Source organism: Jaculus jaculus, chromosome 8 (assembly GCF_020740685.1).
Source record: "Jaculus jaculus isolate mJacJac1 chromosome 8, mJacJac1.mat.Y.cur, whole genome shotgun sequence".
In the NCBI taxonomy this organism is placed as follows: Eukaryota; Metazoa; Chordata; class Mammalia; order Rodentia; family Dipodidae; genus Jaculus; species Jaculus jaculus.
Genome location: NC_059109.1, coordinates 130,715,980 through 130,738,491, shown reverse-complemented (window position 1 = coordinate 130,738,491; position 22,512 = coordinate 130,715,980). Strand labels below are relative to the sequence as shown.

Genomic DNA, 22,512 nt, shown 5'->3' with positions numbered 1-22,512 from the left:
TTGCAGGCAAGTGCTTTAACCGCGAAGCCATCTCTTCAGCCCCTCTCCCCTCTTGTTTTTTGTTTTTTTCAAAGTAGGGTCTCACTGTAGCCCAGGCTGACCTGGAATTCACTCTGTATTCTCAGGGTGGTCTTGAACTCAGGGTGATCCTCCTACCTCTGCCTCCCAAGTGCTGGGATTAAAGGCGTGCGCCACCACGCCCAGCTCCCTTCCCCCTTTTTTAAGTTCTCACGATTTTAAACAAAAGCACCTAGAAACAGTAGAAGCACTTAAAATCACATCTTTCAACTTTTGCATTATCAGGTAAGTTCCCCCCGCCCAGGCTTTGGGGAATGTAGACAATTATATTTGAATATGAAAATTTCACCTTTAAACCTCTGAACTCTGCGGGGTCTGCTGAGGTGTTTTTATGTCAACCCCGGGAAGTGTACACAGGGGCAGAATTTACAACTCATCACTGTCCCAGTTAGATTAGAGAGTGAGTCAGAGCGATACATTAACCAGGCCTGCGCAGGCCGACGGTAGGCGACCCACTCAGCGGAGGACTGCAGTAGAGCTGGATGGTCCAGGGTAAAAAAAAAAAAAAAAAAGTCCCTCATATATTGGTGCCCTGGAATTTGTTTAAGAAAACGTTTCTCTCTCCCTTTTTTGGTGGGGGTGGGGTAGAGTGCAGACCGCTCTGAATTGTCACTTGTTTGTTTCTGCTCCAGGGGAACATCTGGATCCCCCACCCCGTAGACAAGCTGCTCTTATTCTGAAGCTTTCACCCATGAAAGGCCCGCGTTGGCCTCGGAGGCTTTGCTTATGAAAGGATTGGGGTCCAGCTCTGCAGAAATAAACAGTTCTAGTCACTAGAAGTTTCTTCCTCGCTATAAATTGACTGGATGTGGTGGGGAAAGCTTGAGGGGGTGAAGTTACGAGAAGACGTTTAATGGTGCAGGCTCTCTGGCTGGCTGGAAATGTTCCACCTTGTGTTGAAAGCATCTTGTTCCCAGCCTGCAGTCAAGCCTGCAGGGCGCTGCACAGACTTAGGGCCTGGAGATGGACTCCCAAGGGGGATGGGAACGTGGGGCTTGGCTTCAGGGATGGGCCAGGCACCGTGTAAGGAAGGGGTACCTAGGCGTTTGTACTTCTCTTCCTGACCAGCAGTCTGATTTGCAGGACTCACCTCAGTACAGAGTGAATTTTAAGTTGAGAATGAGAGCACATTCATGGAAGAGGGTTACCCATCTTAGCAGCCTCCCAGGCGGAGAGATGTAGTAAGTAAAATAAAGAAAGAAAGAAAGAAAGGCTGGGGAGGTGCTTAGTATTTAAGAGCACTTGTTGCGCAAGCATGACGGCCTGAGTTCCACCCCCAGCACTCTCACCAAAAGCGAGACACGGGGCTGGAGAGATGGCTCAGCGGTTAAGGCACTTGCCTACGCAGCTTAAGGACCCAGGTTTGATTTCCCCAGGGCCCCTGTGAGCCAGGTGCGCAAGGTAGCACATGCATCTGGAGTTCATTTGCAGTGGCTAGGGGCCCTGGCACGCCCATTCTCAATCTCCCTCTCTCTCTCTCTCAAATAAATAAATAAAATATTTAAAAAAATTTTTAAAAAGCCAAACATGGCTACACATGCCTATAACCCCAGTGCTACGTGGGGAGGGGGGGGGCAGAGACAGGAGAATCACTGAGGGTCACTGGTGAAGTCTGAACAAAAATAAATAAATAAAAATGGAAACTCCAAGTTCCGGGAGAGCCTCGCGTGGAGGAGGGTGCCCGTCGTTCTCCTTGGGTTTCTGCCACGTACCTGGAGTGCTCGCATCTCTACCACACAGATGACCAGGAGCACGCTAACACACGCGTGGCTGAGCCCTGTTACGCAGTACAAACGGCTTGAGCCTGTGTCGTTCCTCTGGTCCGCGTAGATGGAACGAGAGGCCTTCTGGCTGGCACAGGCTCTGCGTTTGTAAGGAGGGATGGAGGACTGGCCTGCTGGGGTGACTAGAAATGTCTCTGCAGACACCGTGGATTAAAGGGGGTCTGCTGGGGCAGAACAGATGGACAAAGAGAGGCAGAGTTCAAATTAACTGACCGTAAATCACAACTTGGTTGTAGAAGGGGGGGGGAGGAGAGAGAGAAGATCTAGGCCTGGTTGCTTAAAAATTTGAACCAGTTTAATTATATTTTTTCTCGTTAGAAAAGCTATCTCATGCTTATTGTTAAAAAAAAATGAGTATGAAGACTTTAGAAATAAATCCCAAACATTGACAGATCGAATCTCTGCTGGGCCTGTGGGGACTGCCCTCTGGCTCTGTTCTCTCTCTAGCTTACCAACATACAGATAAGTGGGCAATTCTTCTTTGGCAGGAATTAAAACCCGTATTCAGCCATAGTAAATTTGAGCACCCATCGTGAACCTAGGTGTTACCATTTGTTTTAGAACCGGCAGCCTTGATCCAGCAGCGTACATTTTGGTAATGAAACCAACGACAAAGTTAAATTTGTGTTTGGGAGCACCGGGGCAAGCCCAGAAGGAAAGGTTCCTGGGCGCTGAGGGTGGGGGCTGGATTCATGATCCTCTTCCTCCCGGCCACCAGGTCCTAGACCCACCCAGAAAGGCCCGCCCCTGCCTGCTTTCGCTAGTGCCCCCTAGTGGCTCGGGAAGAGTGGTTCAGGCTGTGAGAGTTTTTTACCCATCACTCTTTGTTTCTTTCTTTCTTTCTTTCTTTTTTTTTTTTTTTTTTGGTTTTTCGAGGTAGGGTCTCACTCTAGCCCAGGCTGATCTGAAATTCACTATGGAGTCTCAGGTTGGCCTCGAACTCATGGTAATCCTCCTACTTCTGCCTCCCAAGTGCTGGGATTAAAGGCGTGTGCCACCACGCCCAGCTGCCCTCTTTGTTTCTTAATTCCACTGGCTCCTCGGTATCCACACCTTGTCCACCTGGAGGTTGAACCAACCTTGGAGCAAAGTGATACTTTGCTACTAGTGTATACTAGTGGCCTGGGTATTTATTTCTGGGCAGGTCATGGGTACTGAGTAGGTGCATGGTTGGGTCATTCTGTAAACAATACAATAGAGCAGCCACTCACTGAGTGTTACATTGTATCATGTTTTGTTGTTTTGTTTCTGTTTTTCCAGGTAGGGTCTTGCTCTAGCCCAGGCTGACCTGGAATTTACTATGTAGTCCCAGGGTGGTCTTGAACTCACAAGCAATCCTCTTTCAGCCTCCTGAATGCTGGGATTAAAGGCGTGCAGCGCCACGCCCGGCTCTGTATCAGGTATTAGAAGCCATTTGGAGAGGAGCTCCATGTGGTAAAGGATGTGCTTAGGTTCTCTGCAATACCAAGCTATTTTGTGTGAGGGATTTGAGCATCTGTGGGGTTTAGTTTCCATAGGAGTCCTAATTACTCGTAGATGTGGATGGATGGCTGTTCTAACTCCAGTCTGTGTCTGAATGCATGGGCTAAAACCCAAGACATGATGTACCTGAGACTGGGCACCCTGTGTGCAGAGGCCTTTGAGTCGGCTTAGCTTCATGTTTAACGAGGGTGAGGTGCTGTTTGGGGCTGGCTGCTCAGTTTGGGGAGCGAGGTACTTGCGCTGAAGTCCTGGTGGCAGTCAAGGGCGGTCCAGCTTGTCACCGCTGGCCACGTGCTGTCCAGCAGTGAGCAGTACTCTGTGGATGTTTGGTATCAATTCTGGGTACTGCTCTCTTAGCCATTGTTTTTTAATTACTATTTTATTTTTATTTACATACAAGAGAGAGAGAGAGAGAGAATAGGTGTGTAGGTATGCCAGGGCTTCTAACCACAGCAAATGAACTCCAGACACATGCACCACATGTCCATCTGGCTTATGTGGGTTCTGGGGAATTGAACCTGGGTCCTTAGGCTTCACAGGCAAGCACCTTAACTGCTAAGCCATCTCTCCAGTCCAATTTTTTTTTTTATTTGACACACAGAGAGAAAAACAGGCAGATAGAGATAGATAGATCGAGAGAAAGAAAGAGTAGGCACACCAGGGCCTTCAGCTACTGCAAACGGATTCCAGATGCATGTGCCCCTTGTGCATCTGGCTTACGTGGGTCCTGGGGAATTGAACCTGGGTCCTTTGGCTTCGCAGGCAAGCACCTCAACTGCGAAGCCATCTCTGCAGCCCTGTCATAGTCATATTTAACCAATATAGAAATAAACCTGCCAACCTACTGAAAAGATGTGTTTCAATAGCAGTGACCTGTGTGCTTTGAAAATCTCAGTGGTAATTACTTTCAAAAGAGGTGATGGGTTGGAGAGATGGTTTAGCAGTTAGGTGCTTGCCTGTGAAGCCTAAGGACCCAGGTTCGAGGCTCGGTTCCCCAGGTCCCACGTTAGCCAGATGCACAAGGGGGCGCACGCGTCTGGAGTTCGTTTGCAGTGCAAACTCATTCTGGTGCACTCATTCTTTCTATTTGCCTCTTTCTCTCTCTGTTACTCTCAAATAAATAAAATAAACAAAAAAAATTTTTTTTAAAAGAGGTGACAATGCTGGGCGTGGTGGCGCATGCCTTTAATCCCAGCTCTCGGGAGGCAGAGGTAGGAGGATCACCATGATTTCAAGGCCACCCTGAGACTACACAGTGAGTAAAACTGGAGAGTCATACTCTCAGATTATTTCAGATTTTTTTTAAATTGTGGAGTCAGGTGTGGTGGCACATGCCTTTAATCCTAGCATTTGGGAGACTGAGGTACAAGGATCACTGTGAGCTGGAGGCCAGACTACAGAGTGAGTTCCAGGTTAACCTGGGTTAAAGTGAGACTCTACCTTGAAAAATAAATAAACACAAAGTTATGGTGACAGAACCCAAGGTTTATATTATTAGAGACTCCACCATTGAGCTACAACCTTGACCCTTGTCTTTATTTGGGGGGGGGGGAGGTTGTCAGGTTTGATTCCCCAGTACCCACATAAAGCCTGGGTCAAGCTAGGTGTGCTGGTGCATGCCTTTAATCCCAGCACCTGGGAGGCTTAGGTAGGAGGATTGCCATGAGTTTGAGGCTACCCTGAGACTACAGAGTGAATTTCAGGTCAGTCTGGGCTAGACTGAGACCCTACCTTGAAAAACAAAAACAAAAACAAAAACAAAAAATAACCAACCCCCCCAAACCCTGGGTTGTTAAGGCTCTGCAGGCAAGCTCCTTAACCACTGAACCATCTGTCCAGCCCCCCCCTCCCCAACACACACTGATTTTAATTAGGGTTGTGTTCATGGCCTGGGTTGAGATTTATTTACCAGACCACATGCAACTGACCAGTAGATACATTACTGAAGGAAACGTTCCCATCCTCTAGCAACCAGTAACTATCAGTAACTCCTTAGGGGAAAGGGGGACTCATGAGCTCATCCCCACCGTGATGGAAAGTTGACGGACCCAGGATTATGCAGGTATTGATGGTCACTGTGAGTTCATCCATGCAGTGGCCCCTTCATATCTCCATTGCTGGCTCCCGCATTACGTCTGCTCCCTCTTCTGCAGTGTTCCCGGAGCCTTCCAGGGTGTGGCAGAAAAAAAATAGAAGCTTCTCTGAGCGAAAGCGAGAGTCGTGTTAATCCATGGGCACACACATAAATGTCTGCAGGTCATTTGATGGACACAACTTATTCATTAAGCTATACAACAGTAATGGCTTTCCTCCTAGGCCTATGACCACCCCACCCATAGGTTTTTGATTAGGTTTTCCATAGTAACGATTTCGTTTGTTGGTGACAGGGTCTTACATAGCTCAAGGTGACCTTGAACTCCCTATATAGCTGAGGATGAACATGAACTTCTGATTCTCCTGCCTCTACCTCTGAGTGCTGCTGCCCTAGGCATGCGCCACCACACCTGGCCTTTTTGTTTTTTTTCATGGTAGGGTTTCACTCTAGCCCAGGCTGACCTGGAATGCACTCTGTAGTCTCAGGGTGGCCTCGAACTCACAGCGATCCTCCTACCTCTGTCTCCCAAATGTTGGAATTAAAGGTTCATGCCATTGTGCTTGGCCTGGCCCAGCCTGGTCCCGGATTTTTAATTGATCTAAATCGACCTTTTTTGTTTGTTTGCTTTTTCGAAGTAGCATCTCACTCTAGCTCAGGATGACCTGGAATTCACTATGTAGTCTCAGGGTGGCCTCAATCTCTCAGAGATCCTCTTATGTCTGCTTCCTCAGTGCTGGGCTCCAAATTCACCACCTTAATTTCCATGCTCTGGAGGCAGACGTGGGCATGAATTTGACACTAGTGAGTGCTGTGCTAACTGTGAGACTTTCGGGATGGTGGCATATCCTGGCCCTGCTGGCCTTACTTGTAGACTGGGGAATAGCGCTTGCTCCTGGGGATGTTCTGAGTGAGCAAGCGGGCATCATGGGTCCTGTGCTCGGCACACATCGGAGCTTCCTGTGGCCTATTACAGGGGCCACTTACACAGCCACGAGCAGTTATGGAGTGTGCTGACGATCATCTCAATCCAAGCAAAAGCAATTGCAAACTAACAAGCAAATCAGTCATTTTGAGTGAGCTGTGTCGATTTAGGTGGTGTTGAAAATTAAGTTGGCTCTTCCCAATGGGTCTGACTGTGAATTTTCTTCTTATTCCTTCCTTTTCTCTTTGCTTTTTTTTTTCTCCTTCCCCTCCTTCCCACCTCCCCATTCTCTATCTCCTTCCTTCTTCCCTCCCTCCCTCCTTCCTTTCTTCCCTCCCTTCCTTCCATTCTTCCTTCCTTTGTCTTTCTCCCTTTCTGCCTTCCTTCTTTCCTTCTTTACTTTTTTGCACGTGTATGTGTGTACTCTGCGCATGCATGTGTGTGGGTTACATGTGTGTGGATGTATGTCCATGTGTGTACAGGCATGAGGAGGACAGAGGTTGGTGTCTTCCGTAGTCACTCTCCGCCTTAATTTTTGAGACAGAGTCTCTCACTGAACCTAGAGCTTAGATTCATTCAGCTAGGCCAGCGAGCTTCTGCGGTCCTTCTGTCGCAGTCTCTGGAGCACTGGAATTATAGGTGTGCACCATCACACTTGGTTTGTCTGGGGTTCTGGGGATCTGAATTCAGGGCCTTTGTCCACTGAAACATCTCCTCAGCCCCTCCCCTGTCATTTTGTTGTGTGTGTGTGTGTGTGTGTGTGTGTGTGTGTGTGTGTGTGTGTGTGTTTTGAGGCAGTGTCTCACTGTAGCCCAAGCTTACCTGGAATTCAGTCTGCAGTCCCAGCTGGCCTCAAACTCTGCCTCCTGAGTGCAGGGAACATGTGCCCAGGCCTCCCTTCGTTTTTTTATTTTATTTTATTTTTATTTTTATATTTATTTATTTGAGAGCGACAGACACAGAGAAAGACAGATAGAGGGAGAGAGAGAGAATGGGCGCGCCAGGGCTTCCAGCCTCTGCAAACGAACTCCAGATGCGTGCGCCCCCTTGTGCATCTGGCTAACGTGGGACCTGGGGAACCGAGCCTCGAACCGGGGTCCTTAGGCTTCACAGGCAAGCGCTTAACTGCTAAGCCATCTCTCCAGCCCCCTCCCTTCGTTTTTAAGGTGACATAGAATCTCTTATGATGCCAATTTATTTATTTCATTAAAAACATTTTTTTAGCCGGGTGTGGTGGTGAACACCTTCAATCCCAGCACTCAGGAGGAAGAGGTAGGAGGATCACTATGAATTAGAGGCCACCCTGAGAATACAGAGTGAATTCCAGGTCAGCCTCGGCTTGAGCGAGACCCTACCTTGAAAAACAAAATATATATATATGTATGTTTTTATTTACTTGGGGAGGGGCAGATAGAGAGAATGGGCACGGCAGAGCTGGAGCCCACTGGAAATGAACCGCAAACGCATGCACTATCTTGTGCATCTGGCTAACATGGGTCCTGGGGAATAGAACCTGGGTCCTTAGGCTTTGCAGGCAAGTGCCTTTAACCCCTGAGCCACCTCTCCAGCCCCATGTATTTTGTTTTGATGATGATTTGTTTTATTTTATTCTGGTGGCAGTTTAGAAACCCCAGGCCACAGTTCATTCCCAGAGGGCACACGCTCTCCTGGTGCCCTGTGAGGTGGGCGCATGGTTCTGGAACAGCCTTGGGCAGGCCTTTGTGCTTTGCCGGGGATGCCCTAGAGAGGCACGGGAAGTCAACATGAATGGAAGGTGTGACAGAATTGGACTTGTCTTCCAGGGACGGTGAAGGTGAAGAGTTCCAACATCCAAGTGGGAGACCTCATTATCGTTGAGAAGGTGAGGACAGTGGGGAACCCTCTCGGGGCGTCTGAGTGGATGGAACAGTGGGGAGTCCTCTCCGGGCCAGGCTGCTGGGGTCTGAGTGGATGGATGTCTCCGTGACTCGGCTGAGACCAACATGTCCTTTGGGTGTGTGGCAGACTAACTGAATGAAACTTTCTGGAATTCTGTCTAACAGCTTTGCTTGGGCAGGAAAAAAAAAAAATCTCTTTCCCATGAGACAAACACAGTATTTTGCCAAAGTACACACATGTGGGGTGGCCAGAAGCCCTGCTTAGAAACACAGGTTCCATACTCAGCTGGGTGTGTGTGTTTATTGTTTGGGGTTTTAAAAAAATTTGTCATAAAGTCTTTCTTACAAATCAGCTTGCCACTTATAAATATTTATCTAATTTACTTTTGGATAACCGCTAACTTGCATTTCCTGACTCAAACACCCACTCCTGCCAACCGTTTTATGAGGAGCAGAGGTTAAGCATAACGTGAGAACAGTAAAAAGTGCAGTGTGTTTTTAAGAAGGAGAGTTCATGTAGGCGACTTTAGCAAACACTCACCTGTCTTTTTTACTGTGTGTATTTGGAGGCGTGAGGTTTTGGAGGTGCCCTGTAGAGTTTTAGAATGATGTTTGATCAGGAGAGGACTCTGCCTGCCCGGTTCTGGAAGATTTAAACTATGCTCTTTTTCAAAGGATTCAACCCAAGAACTCAGGGTTGATTTGAGGGCAATGGGAACTGTGAGCACGCGGCCCCGACCTCTTCAGTTTGCTTGAGACCGGCTTTGGTCACTGCGTACTACTTTACTTCCTTTTAAAAATCGGAAAGCCAAACCAGGAGCTGGGCGCAGAAAGCACCAGCACTTTCTATCTCGCGTGCCCGCTGCCAACCCGGGTGAACTGCTGTTGTCCCAGCAGCCTCCGCTGCTTTTTCCAGCGGTGACAGGAGACTAGGCACTCTTCCCAGGTGACAAGACGGGTGGGGATTAGTAACGTATCAGCAGCCCGGCAGATTTCGCACACTCAAAACAAAACCGAGCCCTGCGGAGTATCTGTGACTAAGGAGGAAGCCAAAAAAGGGGTGTGGGCCCCCGGCTGCTCTGCTCCCCACCAGGGCTTGGCGCAGGAGCCCCACCAATGGTTACTCATATGATGTCTTCCTTTTCACTCCGCAGAACCAGCGGGTCCCTGCTGACATGATCTTCCTGAGGACCTCGGAGAAAAATGGTAAACATCTGAGATCAATTTGGAAAATAACCATTAACCTTTCAGTGGCCATTTGTCAAATAGCCATTTGAAAATATCGTAGAAATAGATATCATATTGGAGCCATGGAGGAGAGTTAAAAACATTTCTGTGGTAGAGCAGACTTTCACAATTCAAAATGTTTGTTGGAGGGCGCTGGAGAGATGGCTCAGCGGTTAAGTCGCTTGCTTGCAAAGCCTAACAGCCTAGGTTCAGTTCCCCAGTACCCACGTGTAGCCAGATGCACAAAGTGGTGCATGCATTTGGTGTTCATTTTCAGTGGCAAGAGGCCTTGGCATGCCCCTTCTCTCTCTCTGCTTGCAAATAAATAAAACTGTATTAAAAAATAAAAATAGGGGCTGGAGAGATGGCTTAGCGGTTAAGTGCTTGCCTGTGAAGCCTAAGGACCCTGGTTCGAGGCTCATTTCCCCAGGACCCACGTTAGCCAGATGCACAAGGGGGCGCACGCATCTGGAGTTTCATTTGCAGTGCCTGGAGGCCCTGGCACACCCATTTCCTCCCCCCACCCTCTGTTGCGCTCAAATAAATAATAAAAATAAGCAATTAAAAAAAAAAACAAAAATAAAAAATAACAGTGGTTTTGGTGCTTGCAGGTCATTAACAATGTACAGTAGGTTGGGGGAGGGCTCTGTGGATAAAGCGCTCCCTGCTCCAGCCTGAGTGCCTCAGTGGAATCCACAGACCCCATGTAAAAAGGCAGAAGCTGTGGCGGGCTCCTGTAATCTTAGCATCCTCACAGTGAGAGGGCAGAGGAAGATGAGAGAATTTTTTGGAACTGCTTAGGAACCCCTCCCTGTCTCCAGTGAGTGGGACAGAACCAACCCATACTCGCACTGTGGCGCGCACACACACACACACGCACACGCACATACACAAGTAAATAAACAATAAAAGAGTAAGCTTTGCATTGTGGTGCAGACTGTTTTCTTTTTCTTTCTTTCTTTTTTGGTGTTTCGAGGTAGGGTCTCTAGTGCAGAAAGACCTGGAATTCAACCTGAGGGTGACCTCAAACTCACCATGATCCTCCTACCCCTGCCTCCCAAGTACTAGGATTAGAGGTGTGCGCCGCCATGCCCAGCTGTGGTGCAGATTGCACTCTGGAGGCTGAGGCAGAACGATTGCCAGAAGTTGGTGACCAACCTGGGCTACATAGTAAGACCTTGTCTCAAAAGAACAGCACCAAGCCGGGCGTGGTGGCGCACACCTTTAATCCCAGCACTTGGGAGGCAGAGGTAGGAGGATTGCTATGGGTTCAAAGCTACCCCAAGACTACATAGTGAATTCCAGCTCAGCTTGGAGTAGAGTGAACCACTACCTCGAAAAAAACCCAGAAAACCAGCAACAAAAAGCAGGCACCTTTAACTGCTGAGGCATCTTCCCAGTCCACTCTCCTAGTACCTGGGAGGTAGAGGCAGGAAGATATGAGCTCATGGTTATCCTCTGCTACATGGGGAATTTGTGGCTAGCCTAGGCTACATGAAACACTATTTAACAAAAGAAATTGGACTCAGAGATAGCTCAGCATGTTAGACCGCTTGCCAGGAAACATGAGGCCCTGAATTTGATCCCAGTAGCCACATTAAAAAAAAAAAAAAAGCAGGGCTGGAGTGGTGGTTTAGAAGTTAAGGTGTTTGCCTGCAAAGCCAAAGGACCTTGGTTTGATTCCCCAGGACCCATGTAAGCCAGATGCACAAGGTGGCGCATACATCTAGAATTTGTTTGCAGTGGCTAGAGTCCCTGTTGCACTCATTCTCTCTCTGTGTCTGTCTGCCTTTTGCTGTCTTCTCAAATAAATACATAAAAATAAAATATTAAAAACGTAAAAGCAAAGATGGGCATCTTTAATCCTAGCACTTGGGAGGCAGAGGTAGGAGGATCGCCGTGAGTTTGAGGCCACCCTGAGACTATGTAGTGAATTTCAGGTCAGCCTGGGCTAGAGTGAGACCCTACCTCGGAAACCCAAAAAAAAAAAAAAAAAAAAAAAGCTTTTGGAATCTGGAGCATCGTGAGCCTTGACTTGACTTTGGGTTGTGGCAGCTCAGCCTCCAGGGCAGTCTGTGGTCCACGCTGGCCAGTCCCTCCCAGGGCCGGTGTCCTGGGCTTTCTGCGCCTCAGCTCTGCAGCCCTCACAGCGTCCCTGGAGGGCCGTGCGCTGTTTCTATGTCCACACATAGAGAAACTGAGGCCCGGAGATGTGCAGCCGGCACGTAGCAGGCCTTGCTCCCAAACCCAGACAGCTTGGGTGTTGAGAGGAAGCCCGGACGCTGGCCGCCCTGGCCTGGCCAGTGTTCTGTCAGCCCACTGGGGTCTCTCCGACAAGCTGCACTTCTCCTCGACTTACGAAGGTGGACGGTTGCTCGGCCCGGAGCCCCACAGCGAGTGAACGGTAGAGCGCAGATACGAGCCCAGAGCTCACGGGGCAGGGGGAAGTGGGGCTTTGTTTTTCCTTTTGAGTCCCTGGCCACTGATGACCAAAGCAGGGGAAGGATGGACTCTTGAATTACCGCTGACCAGTCGGCGCCCGACTTCCCTCCGCAGGGTCTTGCTTCTTGCGCACCGATCAGCTGGACGGCGAGACGGACTGGAAGCTGCGGCTGCCCGTGGCCTGCGCGCAGAGGTTACCCACGGCCGCCGTACGTACTCCTCCTCCGTCAGACGTGCGCGGTGGCCACCAGGTCCCCGCCCTGCTCCCAGGCTCAGACGTCCTTGGCGGGCGGGGCGGGGGGGGGAGGGGGAGCAGATGGGGACGGCCGTGACACGTGAAGTGAGGTTGGGGGGCACTGGAGCCCTGGTGGGCACTCCACTCCTCCCTCGGTGCAGCCACCAGATGCAGACCCCGCAGGGAGCAAGCTCTTCCTTAGGGGACCAGGACAGGGTGCCAGGCAGGGGGTTGAAAGGGAAGGCCTCCTGCGTCATTCTTCTGCCCAGAGGCTTCTCATCTTGCTGAGATCACAGGTCAACGGGCCTTGGTATCCTCAAGCCGTAGGAGCAGCTGTCTCCTTTCCCACCTCGCCCCTGTCCCCACTGCTCCCTCTGTGAGCGATGCCCCTTCCTGAGGGCCGTCATGGTTGCGCATAGCACAGGCTTTGATGGCAAGGATCCACGTTTCCTGATCACCCCAACCTGGTGTTTCCACATCACCCACCTCCCAGGCAGAGATTCCTGCCAATGCCGGCAGCCACTGCCTGTTGTGTGCCCTGCTATGCCCAGTGCTCAGACAAGGGCACCCACTAGGCTCAGCCCATGTCTAGAAGGATGGCCACAGCAGCTGGCTAAATGTAATGAGGGTGCCCGGAGGCTAGCTTGTCTGCTAAGTGGGCTGGCACAGTTAAGTAGAGTGTGGACGCTTTTCCTGGGCTTGGGCCTCGCGGAGTCATGCTGTCCCTGGTGGTGAGGATGGAGTGGGTGGGTGAAAGTGCCATGTCTAAGAAGAGTCAAGGCCATTGTAACTGTGGCCACTGTGCTTTGTCGTGGCTCATAAAAGTGAAATGGTGCCCTTCCTGCAGTTAATTTTTAAGCCAGGCATTCCAGAGCAGCGAGTTTCTGGCAGCAGGCGGGGAGTCCTGGAAACCATGGTGCCTGTGTGACAGTTAACCTGAGGATGGGGCTCTGGTTTTCTCGGGGGCAAAGCTCCCCAGAGAAAGGATTCTGATCCTTGAGGTGAATGGACCTACCTTGTGCCAGAGTCAGAAGTGAAGATGCCAGGGTGTCCCACAGCCTGACTTGAAGCATCTCCCAGTTTAGTAAACACACGTGGCCCTTGCTGAGGGCCCAGGCCCGGGCTGGGGTTAGAGACAGATAAGATTCTGTCATCTCTGCTAGCTGGGAGTCGGTAATTGCCTTATTGGGCCTGAGGGGATCTGAGAGGGAGCAGTGCTTTATACATTCTGGATTAAAGGAATTACACAAAAGATGACCTGAGTAGTATACTCTTGGGAATTTCAAAAGAAATTAAACTGTATGGAAAGCTGTGGGATTAAGAAAATGTGAAGTCTTCCTAACAGACTCCACCCCCAATCTTTTCTTCTTGCCAGAGGGCGTGGTGTAAAGCAGGCAGTGATCTTTCCAGATCCTTCTCAGGGCCCTGCTGACTTGTTTGTGACTGGCGGCTTTCCATAAACAGTAGGGACTGTCCATACGCTATGAAACTTCTCCTCTTCTTGTCTTGGGTGCCTCTGGACCTTTTCTTATCAAAATGTGGGGCCACTGGTGCATATGGCCGCCTCCTGGTTAGTTATCAGGCACTCTGGGCCTGTCGGAGGGGCGGCTGGTGGTCTCCTCTGCTCCAGATCCTTCTGCTGGTTTGGTTACCGCCACCCCCCCCCCCCAGCTTGCCTGTTTTTGGAACAGAACTCAGAAGTGCTCTCTCTCTCTCTCTCTCTCTCTCTCTCTCTCTCTCTGTGTATCTTTATCTAGGTGGGTTTTTGTTGTGGTTGTTTTGTTTGTTTTTGAGCTAAGGTCTCACTAGCCCAGGAAGACTTGCCCTGTAGCCTTCCAACTCAGGACAGTCCTCCTACCTCAGCCTCCAGAGTGCTGAGATCAAAGGTGCGCACCCCCAGAAGGCAAGGGCATGCTCATATTTTGGACTCCAACTTAACTACCAGTCACTGAAACCCCAGAAGGTGAAACTGGAGGGGAGGGGGCCGTCCACAGTTACAATGCGTTCTCAGCTACTCATGCCCCTCCCTTCCTCTTGGGGACGTCTGCCAGCACCCTCATCATGCCTTCTTCCCTGTCCTGGCTCGGGTGCCATCCTGAGCTTTCTTCCTTTCTTTAAGCAGCCTTTTCCTCTCAGAGAAGCCGCCCCTCTTGTCTGCCTCCCTGCCCCTCCCTTTTCTGCTTCCAGGCCCCTTCCCTGACCTGGATTCTTTGTCTAGAGGTTAGAAGTCACTGCGCTGCTCTGCCCGCACACGTCTGCTCTGAGCTGCACTCGCTTAAGAGGTTCATGTTTTCCATCCTTCTGTGTGTATGTATAACACACGCGCGCGCGCATACACACACACACACACACACACACACATATATTTTGTGTGTGTGGTAGGGTCTCACTTTAGCCCAGGTTGACCTGGAATTCACTTCCTTCTACCTCTGCCTTCCGAGTGCTGGGATTAAAGGCATGCACCACCATGCCCCGCTTATTATTATTATTATTATTATTATTATTCAGCTTTTTGAGGTAGGGTTTTGCTCTAGTCCAGGCTGACCTGGATTTTACTATGTAGTCTCAGGGTGGCCTCGAACTCATGGCAATCCTCCTACCTCTGCCTCCTGAGTGCTGGGATTAAAGGCATACACCACCATGCCCAGCTTAACCCTTTTTATAAACCTTTGTTTTAATATATTTATTTATTTATTTGACCAAGAAAGAGGTACAAAGAGAGAGAGAGAGAAAGAATGAGAATGGGCATGCCAGGGCTTCCAGATACTGCAAGCTATCTCCAGATACATGTGCCCCCTTGTGCATCTGGCTAATGTGGGTCCTGGGGAATTGAACCTGGATCCTTTGGCTTTGTAGGCAAGCACCTTAACCGCTAAGCCATCCCTCCAGCCCTTTTTTGTTTTTTTGAGGTAGGATCTCACTCTATCCCAGGCTGCTCTGGTGAAAACCTTTTTATTAAAAAAAAAATAAAAAGCAACTTTTTAGGGCTGGAGAGATGGCTTAGTGGCTAAGGCACTTGCCTGCAAAGGCAAAGGACCCAGGTTTGATTCCCCAGGACCCATGTAAGTCAGATGCACCAGGTGGCGCATGCATCTGCAGTTTGCAATAACTTAGCTGGAGGTCCTGGTGCGCCCATTCTCTTTCTCTGTCTGCATCTCTCTCTCCCCCTCTCTCATTCAAATAAATAAGTAAACAATATATAAAATATTAAAAAACCTTTTAAATGACAATCTTCTGTACATATAGACAATATACTGTGATCATAATGCCCTCCCACCACTCTCTTTTCTCCCTGCCACTCCTTCCCTCCACTGAATCCCTTCTTTCCAACTAAGCCCCTCTTCTAGTGTGATGCCGTCATTTCCCCTCCCATTATGCAGTTCTTGTGTAGGTAGCATCAGCCACTGTGATGTCATGAATACCATGGCCACTTTGGTTTAACTCACTCTTTATTTTTCTCTCTTGAGATAGAAGGGTCTCACTAGCCCAGGCTGACCCAGTACTCACTCTGTAGACCCAGGCTGGCCTCAAACTCATAGATTACCTTTACCTCCTGAGTGCTGGGATTAAAGGCATGCACCACCATGTCCAGCTTAAAAACTTAAGATTTTTTTTTCTTTATTAATTTACTTGAGAGAGAGAGAGAGAGAGAGAGAAAAAAAGGGCACTCCAGGGCCTACAGCCACTGCAAACAAACTCCAGACACATGTGCCCCCTTGTGTATCTGGCTTATGTGGGTCCTGGGGAATTGAACCTGGTTCCTTTCGCTTTGCAGGCAAGCGCCTTCACTACTAAGCCGACTCTCCAGCCCTTAAATCCCCCCCACCCCCCCCCCCCCGCGCCCTGAGGTAGGGTCTCACTCTAGCCCAGGCTGACCTGGAATTCACTATGTAGTCTCAGGATGGCCTTGAACTCACAGCAATCCTCCTACCTCTGCCTCCCGAGTGCTGGAATTAAAGGCGTGTGCCACCACGCCGGCCCTTGAAAACCTTTTTAATCGACAGTTTTCATACATAAACATAGTGTATTTTGGTAACAATCACTTCCTGTTACCTTGGTCCCGTGACTGCATCCATGGTCTGCTGAACCCCCTCTTTCCAGTTGCTCCTTCTTCTCCGCTGACGCACGTTCCCCACCCTCCGTGATGAGCCCCATGTCGTGCGTGCCCTATGCGGGTCACGCATGCAACAGCCTTTTCCTCCCTGGAAGACAGTGTTCTACAGCCCTCCTCTTCATCCTCTGGCTCCTTCGTTCTTCCCTTCCTCTCTTCTGCAAGTTTCCTGAGCCTTTTTTAGTGCACAGTCCAGGGGGTAATGCATTCACATTCTTGTATAGTTGTGACCTCTGTCCATCAACAGTACTCCACCATTCTGCTCTTTTTCTCTGGGATTCTGACCACTTACTCGTGAAGACCTACTGTAAGTGGAATCATATAACATCCTTTTCGATTTGGTTTTTGTGTTTGCTCACTTCACTTAGCCTGATTTTTAAATTTTTCTAAAATATTTATTTATTTATAAACACAAAAGAAATACAGAGAGAGAGAGAGAGAGACATACAGCAAAGAGAGACAGACAGAATGGGCATGCCAGGGCCTCCAGCCACTGCAAACAAACTCCAGACGCATGTGCCACTTTGTGCACCTGGCTTAAGTGGGTCCTGGGGAATCGAACCAAGGTCCTTTGGCTTTGCAGGCAAGCGCCTTAACCGCTGAGCCATCTCTGCAGCCCGGCATGATGTCTTTAAGCTTCATCTGAGTGACAGCACGTGTCTGGGTATGCTCCCTTTTCACTGCTGAGTAACGAGCGTCCCTCCAGTAGCACGTGTCACATTTGTCCATCTGTGGTGGCCACTGGTGCCTCTTGGTTTTCGTGGACAGTGCATGTGGGGTGTCAGGCACCTCTCTGAGTCCTGCTTCTCATTCTTTGTACAGACACCCAGAAATGGAGTTGCTGGAGCCTATGGTAATGTCCCCCGTATAAGTTTTTGAGGAAGCACCAAGTCTGTTGTCCACATAGGCTCTGCTGTTTTTCATCTGGCCTACAGAGGTTCTGGCTTCCCCACATCCTAGCCAAAGCTTGTTATTTTCTGTCTCTGTTAACTCTGATAGGCGGCAGCTGTTCTCTTTTTCAGCGCTTCCCAAGGCCTTGCACACCGTAGGTGCCTGACTTGCATTTGTTGAATGAGCAAGTGTTCCATTAGGATGAGCGAGCCTGGCAGGCCAGGGTGTAGCTGGTCAGAGAGAGGCCTGCTCATTTCAGGGCTGTTCCTGGCTGTGTTTGGTGCTGGGTAGATGCAGGGACAGGCGTCTGCCCTCAAGACTGAGGGAGAGGGTCTGTGGCAGCTCTTAACCTTGACCAAGGGAGTGTCTTCTCACCACCTGCCCCGTCACGTGGAGAGCCTGGGGAGTCGGGCTGCCTGAAACCTTGACTGCCAAGCTGCCGTCTCGGCGTTAACCGCACGGTCTCCTCGCGCAGGACCTCCTGCAGATCCGGTCTTACGTGTATGCCGAAGAGCCCAACATCGACATCCACAACTTCGTGGGGACCTTCACCAGAGTGAGTAGGCCTGCTGGGCAGAGCCCTGGCTTGGGGGTGTGGCCGCAGCGGGGCCTGCGGAGCAGAGGTGTGCTGCCACACCCCCGCAGGGTGTGGTTTTGGCCCACGTGGGGCTGAGGTTTCTGGCCACGGCCCCACTGGGCAAGCCGAGGGATTGACTCTCCGTGACACTGTCACGGCCGGAACAGCCTGAAGCATGGAGGCTGAGTGTCCTCAGCGCGCACGCCGGTGTCTGGACGAGGTCATTCTGTCCTCCCCGGGTGGGGCCGTGTGTCCTTTAGCGCACACAAATGCTGTCTGCCAGCGGGCATGGCAGACAGTCCATCATCCCTGCACCCGGCAGGTTGAGGCGGGAAGATGGCTGTGCGCTCAAAGCCAGCCTGGGCTACATAGTGAGATCCTATCTCAGAACAAACCGAACCACACTACCGAAAAGTTAAATCCTACCTGCCAGTTCCGTAGCGTATGTCACCCTCAGACCCTTCATTACAGCAAAAAAGTAGAATTAAATTATTTTCAGAATATGACATTAAAATAGCTATACAACACAGAAATGAAACTGTGTTTCTCTTTCTGTGGGTCATGAGACCTGTCGACAGGAGCCCGAGGGCTTGGTTTCACATTCTCACTGTGATCTAGCATGCTGCTTTCTTCTTCCTGTGGTGAAATACGGGACAGGGTGCAGTTTAGGCGAGGAAGGAGTTGAATTCGGTTCCCAGTTCCGGGGACGCAGTTCCTCATGATGAAGACACATGGTGACAAGAGTGGGAAACAGTCACGTCCCAGCCACGGTCAGGAAGAGAGGGGAGCAGGAAGTGAGGCCAGGCGACGTCCTCACGGCTCAGCCCCAGTGACCCGCTTCCTCCAGCCAGTCTCCACCTCCTGAAGAGTCCACGAGTCTCCCAGGGTCACTAGCTGGGGAATCAAGTGTTCAGACACACGAGCCTGTGGGAGACAGACGGTCCACAGTCACAACACGGCACCTTGCAAAGCATTTCCTCAGTGCCAGACACCTGCCGCTGCGTGACGAGCCAGGTTTCACGCGCGTCTCCACGAGGGACGAAAGCTCTAAGGGTGCTAGATGGTGACTGAGCTTGGTCCTCTCTCACAGGGCTAAGCTGGGGCTTCCCAATGGGGGCCTCCTCTGTTTCTGCCAGGTGGAGCCCTTTAAAAAGAACAGGCTGGAGTCAGCCTGCGGATTCTGCTAACGCAGTCGGTCAGTTTGCTCCCGCCCTACCTGTGGGTCTGCAGCCGCCCACCGGGCGTTGTGCCCGTGTGGATGTGTGCAGACTCTGTTCTTGTCTTCCAGCCGGTAGGCCACCCAGCATCGCAGCTGCTTACCTGGCATCTGCACTGCATCAGGCACTCGGCGTCACCCAGAGGTTAATTAAACTTAGCACATGGGGGCATGCTTGTGAGTTCTTCGCAGAAATCGTCATTTTACAGTGCTGGGAATCAGATCCCGTTCCTCATGAATGTTAGGCAAGCACTCTACCACTGAGCCACACTCCCAACTAAAGACAGCGATGTGTTTGTTCTTGATATCCTTGAAGGTAGCCCAGGCGGGCTTTCAACTCAATTCTTCTGACTCAGTCTCCCTGTGCTGAGATTATAGGCACACATCACAATGCCAGGAAAAGCTGCCATTAAATTAATTTAAGCGAGTGTGTGTGTGGCTGAAATTGGACCCTAGACCTTGTGCATGTTAAGCAAGTACTATTTTGGGTACTTTGGCATCTTTGGGGGGCCTTGACCCCCCTACCCCATGGGAAGTGAGAGATGACTGTTGGTGAACACGAATGCATTTGGCCTTTTCTAGGAAGACAGTGACCCTCCGGTCAGCGAGAGCCTGAGCATCGAGAACACGCTGTGGGCTGGAACGGTCATCGCGTCAGGTGAGGAGGGACATGGGGGCAGTTCGACAAGGAAAGCAAAGTCCTTTGTAGTTAGAATAAGCATGGCAGTTGGGAAAATGAGGCGTGGGTCAAATGCAGCTTTTATCCTGCTGTGGAACCTCCGGGGACTGAGCAGGTCTCTAGTCACCGCCCGGATGCGCACGGGCGCCTGTGGACTTCCCACAGCATCCACACCGCCACTGCCCTTCGTGCCGCTTGCGTTGACGTAGTGGTCTGTACCAGAAGTCGAGTTCTGAATGCTTGGGCCAGACGCTGTGCCCGCGGGGGCTGCCGTCTGTGGTGCCCGCACAGTGGGAGGGCGGTGGGTGAGGTGGGGGTCGAGGGCAGCCGCGCACCGGGAAGGTGGAGCTTCTGGTCTGTAAATGGCAAGGGGAGGTGGGGATGGTGGCTTGGGTGTTGACCGGTGGGCTGACACTGAGCAGGGGCGGCCGCGGTCTGATCCTGGTCCACGGCAGGTTCGTACTGGTTGCATGGGGGGGGGGTAAGGAGGGCCTTGTGCGGAGCCACATGCTGGGTTACAGGCTTGACCTACCCAGCGGTTCCTGGAGCCGCTGAAGGACCCAAGGCTCAGAGAGGTCAAGTCACTTTTGGTCAGGGCCACACAGTGGGCACAGGCAGAGTTGGTGTGGAACCCTCCCGGCGGCCCAGCCAGAGGCAAAAGCCCTTTGTACACTTGAAGCAGCATGTCACTGTGAGGCTGCGCTGTTACAAGAGTGTCACTGTGTCCATTGTGACCCACAGGCCCCTTCCTCCATCTGTTCCTCCCTCCCTTGCTTCCTTCCTTCTTCCGTTTCTCTCTTCTTCCCTCTCTCTCCCTCTTTCCTTCCCCCCTCCTTACCTTCCTCTATCCTTCCTCCCTCCCTGCCTTTCTTTTTTTTCCAATTTTTTTCATTAACAACATCTGTGATTATTAAAATAAAATCCATGGTAATGCCCTCCCTCTCCCCATTTTCCCCATCTTAATCAGTCTCTCCCTTTTTTTTTTTTTTTTTGAGGTAGGGTTTCACTCTAGCCCAGGCTGACCTGGAATTCACTATGGAGTCTCAGGGTGGCCTTGAACTCATGGCAATCCTCCTACCTCTGCTTCCTGAGTGCTGGGATTAAAGGTGTGCGCCACCACACCCGGCTCTAATCAGTCTCTTTTTTTATTTTGATGTCATGATCTTTTCCTCCTCTTATGATGGTTTTGTGTAGATAGTGGCAGGCACTGTAAGGTCATGGATATCCAGGCCATTTTGTGCCTGGAGGGGAGCACATTTTACGCACTTTGGCTCTTACATTCTTTCTGCCACCTCTTCCGCAATAGACCCTGAGCCTTGGAGGGTATGATAGAGATATTCAAGTACTGAATACTCCAGTCACTTCTTTCCAGCACCATGATGCCTTCTGAGTCATCCCAAGGTCACTGACCTCTGAAAAGAGAAGGTTCTCTACCAACAGTGAGAGTAGCATTAATATAAGGGTATGAACGTTAAGAGAACTGCTTGCTGGGCGGTTTGATGAGCATAGCATATACATTTATCCAGACAGCAGCAGACGTTACACTCCTAGGGCTCATGACTACCCCTGCTTTAGGTTTTCAGTATCAGGGATGTATTCCCTCCCATGGAGCAGGCCTCCAGTCCAATTAGAGGGCAGTTGGTTTGCAGCATGACAGACGTGCCACTATTGCACCCGTTGGTCTTCCTCTTTCTTTCTTCATGGAAGTCAGGTCCTCCTCCACTCACTGCTTTCTTTCACATGTGTTTAGGTGTGTCTTATGGGCACATGTGCATGTGCATGTGTGTATGCACACTCATAGGTGTGCGGTGGTGAGGTGTGCCTGAGCACAAGGAGGCTGGAGGTGGGCGTCAACGTGTCTTCCTCACTCACAATCCATCTTTATTTTTATTTATTTATTTATTTTTTGGTTTTTCAAGGTAGGGTCTCACTCTGGTCCAGGCTGACCTGGAATTAACTATGTAGCCTCAGGGTGGTCTTGAACACACGGCGATCCTCCTACCTCTGCCTCCCTAGTGCTGGGATTAAAGGCGCCCGGCCTCCATCTTTATTTTTTGAGACAGGATGTCTCACTGAACCCAGAACTCACTGGTTCAGCCAGAGTAATTAGTCAGTGAGCCCAGAATTGCATTTCCACTTCCCAGTCACCGAGAATACAGTCAGGCACTGCCACACTTGGGTTTTGTTTTTGATTTTTCAAGGTAGAGCCGAACTCCAGCCCAGGCTAGCTTCAAACTCAGAGAGATCTTCCTATCTCAGCTTCTGGAGTGCTGGGATTAAAGGCATGCACCACCACTGGCTATTATTATTATTAACATATTATTTATTTATTTGACAGAGAAAGAGGGAGAGAGAGAGAGAGAGAATGGGCGCACCAGGGCCTCCAGCCACTACAAATGAACTCCAGATGTGTGCGCCCCTTGTGCATCTGGCTAACATGGGTCCTGGGGAATCGAACCTGGGTTCTTTGGCTTTGCAGGCAAACGCCTTAACCACTAAGCCATTTCTCCAGCCCCTTATTATTTTTTTTTTAAATTTATTAGTTAGCCTGGCATAGTGGCACATGCCTTTAATCCCTGCACTTGGGAGGCAGAGGTAGGAAGATGACCATGAGTTCGAGGCCACCCTGGGACTACATAGTGAATTCCTGGGCTAGATCAAGACTGTTCCTTGGAAAATTGAAGAGATGAAGAGGGAGACTATGAAAATGCACATGAACGGGCAGTCAGGCCCTGGCACTGTTGCCAGGAGACTGTCAGGGTCAGTCAGTGCCGGAAACTAACAATAATATCTTTTATGTGTCAGGCCCCTTTACTTGCAGAGGCTTCTGCCATTCTTCTTTGTCTGCACTTCACAATAGTAAATAAAGACGTTTCCTGGACTCAGGACCTGGGTC

The 22,512-nt window shown here is 50.3% G+C and overlaps 1 protein-coding gene across 2 annotated transcripts in view; it reads left to right on the top strand.

Moving 5' to 3' along the window:
- The window catches only part of Atp9a (ATPase phospholipid transporting 9A (putative)), a 142,347-nt gene that overhangs the window by 53,877 nt on the left and 65,958 nt on the right, over positions 1 to 22,512 (top strand). For both annotated transcript variants that reach the window (XM_045156068.1, XM_045156067.1), the window contains exons 5-9: positions 8,164 to 8,222; positions 9,393 to 9,444; positions 12,022 to 12,116; positions 17,620 to 17,700; positions 19,520 to 19,595. In XM_045156068.1, coding sequence (XP_045012003.1) covers positions 8,164 to 8,222; positions 9,393 to 9,444; positions 12,022 to 12,116; positions 17,620 to 17,700; positions 19,520 to 19,595 — 363 coding nt within the window. The remainder of the gene's footprint in view (positions 1 to 8,163; positions 8,223 to 9,392; positions 9,445 to 12,021; positions 12,117 to 17,619; positions 17,701 to 19,519; positions 19,596 to 22,512) is intronic.